The 7,705-nt window shown below is 37.2% G+C and overlaps 1 protein-coding gene across 2 annotated transcripts in view; it reads right to left on the bottom strand.

Annotated features, from left to right (window-relative positions):
- The window catches only part of mapk14a (mitogen-activated protein kinase 14a), a 14,889-nt gene that overhangs the window by 2,837 nt on the left and 4,347 nt on the right, over nucleotides 1-7,705 (bottom strand). The window contains exons 2-9 of one of the 2 annotated variants that reach the window (XM_014019782.1): nucleotides 6,123-6,252; nucleotides 5,930-5,988; nucleotides 3,472-3,583; nucleotides 2,070-2,099; nucleotides 1,791-1,838; nucleotides 1,574-1,688; nucleotides 1,424-1,495; nucleotides 796-875 (exon numbers count right to left, since the gene is read on the bottom strand). In XM_014019782.1, coding sequence (XP_013875236.1) covers nucleotides 796-875; nucleotides 1,424-1,495; nucleotides 1,574-1,688; nucleotides 1,791-1,838; nucleotides 2,070-2,099; nucleotides 3,472-3,583; nucleotides 5,930-5,988; nucleotides 6,123-6,252 — 646 coding nt within the window. The remainder of the gene's footprint in view (nucleotides 1-795; nucleotides 876-1,423; nucleotides 1,496-1,573; nucleotides 1,689-1,790; nucleotides 1,839-2,069; nucleotides 2,100-3,471; nucleotides 3,584-5,929; nucleotides 5,989-6,122; nucleotides 6,253-7,705) is intronic. The other variant, XM_014019791.1, reaches the window with a different exon arrangement.

The raw sequence follows: 7,705 nt of genomic DNA, 5'->3' as shown, positions 1-7,705 counted from the left end.
GAAAATATGGATGGAGGACAACAGAGCTGCTTCATGGAAGAAGAACCTCAGCTTAGCCTGTTAGCCTTTGCGCTAGAGCCGACGCTATATTGCCTTATATGTATTAGCTCGGTGCTAGCGCGACAAACAAGCTAAACAGAGGTCTTCCATCCATATTTTCAGTTGCAAGCTGAGTCATTTTTGTGTTCCCCTCTCTGTCATGTGGATGGAGGACCTCAGTGACGAGAGGAGAATGTGAAGCGCTGAGCTAATACATCGGGGCTAACGCTAAAGCTAACAGGCTAAGCTGAGGTTCTTCTTCCATGAAGCAGCTCTGTTGTCCTCCATCCATATTTTCAGTTACAAGCTGAGTCATTTCTACCTTCTCCTCTCTGTCATCGCTCTCTGGTTTCATTTAAAAGAGTCGATCGTCAGATATTGTCCAAGATTAACCTTCAGGGTGGAAATAGCTCGCTAGCAGCATCGCACCGAGGACCTATCCACATCATCATTTACCCAGAATGCTTTGCATGTAAATAAAATGGCCCGTCCGTGTAATATATTTTTGAACTTCGTTTAAAATTGATAAAAACTGAGCATCCTACAGTATTTTTACAGTCTTTATTTTACAGTTAAAATATATGTTTATAAATAAAGTCTAATGTTACAACTAATCATGGATCCCTTTAAACACACAAGCCCAAAAGGTGGGAAAACATGCCGTCAGTCAGAACACAGACCCCGCTGAGTTGAAGCACAGCAAAGTGGCAGGATTGGAGCAGAAGGGAAAAACCTTGCGTGGATTTGCGAACTCACAGACTCTGAAGAAATTTTCATCAAAAGATCTGGCCCCGGAGTTCCGACGAGCGTCAAGATTTGCTTCAACTGATCAATGTCTACCAGCAGCCGGTAAAGGAAGACCAGATGTTGAATGAGAGAAAATTTAAACTGACCTCASTGTTAAACCTGAATCACCTAAAAAATAAACAAGTATGTTTGACATTCAGTTACATTAAGTTTAGACATAACACAGGGAGGACCAAGGATTTGAAATGCAGCCTGCAGAGAAAAAAAAATCAAAGATTTTAGTGACTTTTCCAAGAAAAGGTGGGAAACAAGTTCAGACATTAATCTGAAAACACTGCCAGGAGGGGAAAAAATCAGCTAAGTTCAGACATCGAGGGGCACAGCCTCATAAAAAACTGACAGAAGTGAAAAGAGAACATGAACCTGAACCAGTGACGCTCACTGAAAAGACAGAAGTGGAAATATTACTGTAAAGGTTATGAGTCAACCTGGAAAAAAAAAAAAAAAACATATCCTACCTCAGGCAAGATATGTGCCTTTGTGCTGGAAGAAACATCCCATAAAAATTTGTTTCATTTGATGACCAATTTGTGCAACAGAACCTATCAAGCTTTTGAGACCATAAAAAAAAGGATACGGTCTGTGCCAGGAAACAGAGGTCTTCCAGTTAGAAACTCTGCCATGATACACCCCACCGACCAGATATCCACTGAAACAAAGAAGCAAGACCAAAACGTGAAGATTTTGAAAGTTTTCTTTTAATAACCAAGGATTTCATGTCACATACCCGTCATGTTGTAATGCATCCAGTTCAACATGATTTCTGGGGCACGGTACCAACGAGTGGCCACATAACCCGTCATCTCCTCATCGGTGAGTCGCGCCAAGCCAAAGTCCAAAATCTGAGTGAGATTTTAGTTTTTAAAAAGCAGCACTGCTACTAAAACATTTAAAACCACGATTTGAGATTAAAACTGGGCTCCAAACTATGACAGATCACTGACCCTCAGCTCACAGTCTTCATTCACTGCCAGGTTACTTGGTTTCAAATCCTGCCAAGAAGAAAGCAGCGTGTGAGAAACACAGTAGTTATATCTTCCACCTTATTCCTAAAATCTTATAGGTGGAACTAAGTAGAAGTCGTTCCATGCTCCTTCTCTTGTCAACATTTGCACAAGCCTGACTTAATCAAACAAAAATCTTAATCATGATGACACATTTGTTTCCCTTGTACAAAAATCAAAGACGTAATTATATTTGTCAAATAATATTCCAACACTTACTCTGTGAATGATTTCTGCTGAGTGGATGTACTGTAGAAAAACAGAGRATTTACCATCAGTTTGGATAAACAACAACAATAAAAAGTCCTTCAAGCCAAAAATTCTTCTTGCTTGAATATTAGAACACTATTTTTTTTACAAGAACAGTAACAAATCTGATACTAGCTTTATGTTGGTCCACTCTCCTGACAACAAAGGCTCTAGTTTAAAACTAACAACCAAGTGTCTACAATTGTATTTAGCAACAGAAAATTCTTAAGTTTTACAAAACTGGACAAAGAAATTTGATTGGAAACAGGCTGCATTATTAGCAAACAATGGAACCCTTTTAAAACAGTTTTGCACAGGTTTTTTATTGCATTTCATTTGTATTTGGTCTATTTTGGTGTTGCAGCTAACAAAATTTCTCCATTAAAGGGACGAACAAAGGGAACAATTTATTCTCCTTGTAAGAGCCTTCACACAGTGCTCAAAGAACTTGTTTACTAGAAAAACCTCTGAACTTATTGACATGCACAAGACTGCCATCCTATTGTTTCACTGAGGAGGAAGAGAAAAGCTTCAGTAAGTATCTACTGAAACCTCACACAACAAAAATTCAAGCAGTAAACACCTGAATAGAACTCATGTTGGAATTTGAACATAAAACACAGAAGTGAAACTAAACTCTCAGACTGGTTGGTCCTGCTGCAAACACAGAAGATAGCCAATCATTGGGCTGCCACACTTAAGATGCATGTCTTATTATGTTAAAAATGAATATGAAATGTTTAAATGGCTCAATAAACAATGTTTATATGGCAAATTCTATTTTTTAAAATTGTATTAAATTTATTGCGTTGCCCCCACATWCTGCAGTCCTCCTATGATGCACTATGGAGGACAGTGCCCCTAATTTGCTTAGAAAAGAAATGTAGGGAGAACAAAAACTTGAGAGGGGAAAAGGGGTAGAAGATAAAAAAGGAAATGATCGTGATAATTGCACCTATGAATTTAAAAATAATTTAATTTAAAAATATATTATAAAATAAAAAAGTAAAAAAAACAACTTTGCCCCTTAAACACTGTGTTTATTTCCACTAAAGTTTTGCCTTTTAACATAAGTCTGATTAAAGTCTTAACTTWCTTTAGGCTGTTTGACTTTTTCACATCTTTGTTACGACTTGGGACACTGACACTTGTCATTTTTAAAAGTATAAAGAAAACTATCTTTATGTTGTGATTAGGCATAGTGAACYTTGCCAAGTGATTTATTGTTATTTTTGAGCTGCAAGGCTGCCAGCAAAACAGACAGAAGAGAATCTGGTATTCTTGTAATTATGTTTTAATTAAGCTTTGCATGCAACTGTGCACAAAAACATATAAGTTAATTTGTTATAATATCCTCACAAAATAMCCTTACCTTTAACCCTCTGAGGATTTGGTATATGAGGAACTGCACTTGGTCATCTGTGAGTTTCTGACATTTCACAACATTGTTGAGATCTGCTCCCATTAGGTGAGTCACAAAATACCTGTCAATCAYAAAACAAGCAGAAATCACAAGAAATTTATTTTCCCCCCATTTCATAAGAAGCCAAGTGGGTTTAAAACAAACATATTTGCTCTTTAAAATKAATTTTGCCAAGGATGTTTGCAGCCTACAGCTTATTTCCCATACGGCTGAGGGCTTAAACCGGTTTTGCGGCTATTTCTTTTTATTCTCGCTTTTCTCTGGAGGCGTTAAAAAGGTCAGGCCCTTCACAAATGGAATGTCATTTAACAAACACAACGGATAAATGAGCTTAATGGTACTGCATCAGTGGATAAATCAAATCTAATCCCAGAGCTCTTTAAAATGCCCAAACAGCAGTTCCAGGAGGCAGCAGGAGCAGGATGGCGGAGAGGCAATATCGGAGCCAAAACTCACAGAGCCATGTGCTGCTTTGTAGATCTGTTGCTCAACAAATACCCATTTCATGAATACTCTTCCACTCTCACAGAGTGCAGAGAACGAAGGCTTAAAATAGGACTTTTCCATGCTTCAGCTTGTTGTCAGCAGCACACAGATACTCAAAACTTGACCCACCTTGGAAAAAAAACGGCATATAAATAGTGACCTCTGTTCTCCTCTCTCCTGTAGAAACAAGCACATGGCAGGAACACGGAGGAGGAAAGGAACTCAGGATTTTTTTTTAATATAGCACAACAAATCCCTCCAACTCATTTATTCAGTCTTAACTCTCTCTCTCTTTTGATAAGAGTTGGGACCCCATGTGTGACCTTGTATTTACTTTCAGCCCTGCATGTCAATCTAATCTTGGTGGGAGGTGGAACAAGCCAACAACTCCTCACTGTAAAGACAAAGACTACACAGCTGCACACAAAAAAACACTTAAAACATAAACAGACAGCAAATCAAAGTGGTGTAAGGCAAACTTTAGTGCTTTAATATTTAAAATGTGTCTTTCTTGTCAAAACCTTCTGCTAAAATTAGAAGTAAAATACAACACAGTGTTCAAGAATTCAGTAAGAGTTTACTTTATGCTCTTTRTTTGCTTGACTTTTAAAACAAGGATATATTTCATGATGTGATTGAAGATGACAGGAGAAAACCTCAGCTCAGTGTTCTGGACAGGACCACCAGCTGTCATTAGCTATGTTTACCTATGCAAAATTCTTTGATTAGATGGAAATGTTTTTGGATTAAATAATCCAAATGAATCGTTCATATTGGCACAAATTAATTAATCTGATCATGATGCGTGTTTACATGCACCAGGCTTTTACTGGCATGTGCAGAGTTGTAAACTTTCCCTAACAAAAAAAAGAAGAAGAATTTCTACTTCTGTGATGAACATAAACATTCTGTGTCTTCTGAGCGCCCAGAATGGACCTGCATCAGGTTTTAATAACAGTGGAGACATCTCTGCACTCCATGTTCCAACACTTTCGACCATCAAAGCATTTGATAATTTGGAGCTCTTTCAAAGTTTCTAATAAAAATGTTTTATTGCTAACTGACCAACTTTACTTCTCTGACAGTTTTGCATATAGCCAGGAGGAAATTCATCAGGCTGACATAAGATACAAAATAACCAAAGTCAGGTCAGTCTTCCACAACCAGAATAAAATGATCAAAATAAGTGTTTACATGCACATTGCACACCATAATCAGCATAAACCACTCCTCTCATTTGGATTACAAATTCATTCAGATTTAGCTGAATCAGATCTGAATATTCTGAATCTTTTTCGCATTTGGCTTAAAAAAATAATCTTGGTCTATCTGAGACAAAAACTTGATCATAATTTTGATTTTCTTAGTGTATTTTATAGTACGCTGCAACCACTGCCTCAAGAAAAACAATCAACATATTAGCTTCAGGTATTCTGTATGTGGGGTTCCTTTCACCTTTATTGCATGCACTGTTAGATACCAGAAAAAATCTTTGAAGTCCTGCAGAACGAAGTGGGTTCTGGACTTTATGACCCAGAATGATGCACAGAAGTGAAAGTCTGACATTCCACAGWGACGAATATTACACCCAAGAACTGAGGACTGTTCCAAAACTATCAACTGTAGAAATGAGATGTTTCACAAAGTCAGAATTGAGGAAACATAAGGAAGGAAGCTGATGATAAAACAACTCTGGTAGTGGCTGGTGAATGAATAACAGAGCAGGCAATTTAAAAAAAGCACCAGTGTATTTAACCTGCTGGACTGGCTCCAGGTGTTTTCCAGCACAATTTGGACCATCTGCTGCTGTAAAAACTAAATAGTACTTTAACATTACTGCTATTATTCAGTTATGTTGCACTACAGCTGTAATGAGACAAACAGGAACGAAGTTAATTATTTTAAAGCAAACTCAACTCACAGGTCTTTGAATTCCTTCAGAGAAGCAGCAGGGCTGAAAACATCTAGGAGGCCAATGACCTGCAGAAACACGGAAACCACAGTCAAATAAATTACACTGAGATGCAGATTTTTATAAAGCAAACATTAGGAATGAATATTTTTTTTATTTTAAACTAGTTTATCTCCAGGGTGAAAGAAAGAAATTCACTCACATTTTCATGCTTCATGTGTTTAAGCAAACGCAGCTCTCGATGCGTCCTTTTGGCATGCATGATGGACTGAAATGGCCGAGAGAGCTTCTTCACAGCAACTTGACAATTTGTCTTGTTATCATATGCAGAACTGTTTAAAAGAAGAGAATAAAACACATCACTGATCAGTAAAATACAAACATACAAATATGGCCATGATCCAATTTTGTACCCTATAAAGATCAAAACCTGCAAGTGATGATGAAAGACTCAACGAGGAATTCTGCGCAAAGCTCGCCTCTTATGTTGATGACTTTAAAGAATTTTATTGGCTCAGAAAAAAGGCTGAGTTTGCTCTCAAAACAAAATTAGGCATGGCAAGGCAAACTAAATGCAGAGAGCAGAGCAATATCAGCAGAAAATGTCATCTCTCAGCAGAGCTGCAGCAGCCTCAGGTCTTTCCTCTGAGAGCTGACGGTCTCTGAATAAAACCAACACTTCCTGCTGAGCAGCTCACCTGTCACAGCTGATGAAGAACTGACTGACTGCTGCCAGGATCAGACTGTAATGTTTATCGGGATCAACGGATGTCTCCATGTCTACAGCCCTAAAGTATTTTCTGAACATTTATCTCAGCAGGAACTTTCGTTACGAGGACGTAAAATTGATTAGGGTTCAGGCTTTGAGGATGAAACCAACACCCGTTAAATATGAGATGAATGTTGCTGTTGACACACGTCTGCAAAAATTATGGCTCAATTTCCCCATTGCATCTAGACATAAACCTAATAACTAACAACGGTAAATTAACAAACCTTGATGTATGGGTGCAAGACGTGAACTCCATGAAGTCACCAACACAAGAGGATTTTAGAAGAGTTAGAAGATATAAAATTGGGAACTAATGTTAGGGATTACATAAAAGTGGTTTTCTTTTCTTGGACATGTGCAAATGGTAYAAATAAAATGTCTGACTTTACTACATAGATCTATGTGAAAACAGGCAAGAGGACAACTACAACTACACAAACTTGAACACTGGTGCTAACAGAACAAGAACTGAGGTAGACAGAAGTATGGCACCTGGYGAGAGATGTTATTGTTTCTAGAGGATAAATGAGATGAGACCAACCAATATGTGTCTTCTTTCTTTGCATTTAGGAAACGCATCAGCCCAAAGTAACTGCTGATATAGAAACTTACAAATCATTTCATCAATTTATTTAAAAATACCTCTTTTATTTACTTATTTATTTTGGTAGAGCAATTTCAAGTGTACCYTTGCTTTAAAGATGATTTATCAGTAATGTTAAATAAACATGTTAAATATTGAAAACAAAGACTTCTGTGATAGAWGTATGTTTTTGCAGTAAAATATGCATATACCGATGAAAACATTTTGTATGGCCTTTTAATTACCGTAATAGCATCTACTATTAGACTTTTTTTATTAAGGGTTATTTAGTATTGTTTTGTAAACTGTGTTTTCTTTGAATATATTCTGGGGATAAAAAGGGCAGACATAAGATTTATTCTTCTTCTGCTACCTTGCATTTCATTTTTATTTGTGTATTTTTTTTGTTTTCTATTGTATATAGTTCTTT

Source organism: Austrofundulus limnaeus, unplaced genomic scaffold, assembly GCF_001266775.1.
Source record: "Austrofundulus limnaeus strain Quisiro unplaced genomic scaffold, Austrofundulus_limnaeus-1.0 Scaffold3, whole genome shotgun sequence".
In the NCBI taxonomy this organism is placed as follows: domain Eukaryota; kingdom Metazoa; phylum Chordata; class Actinopteri; order Cyprinodontiformes; family Rivulidae; genus Austrofundulus; species Austrofundulus limnaeus.
Note: the sequence above shows the minus strand (reverse complement) of the source record. Positions and strands in the feature narration are given on the sequence as shown.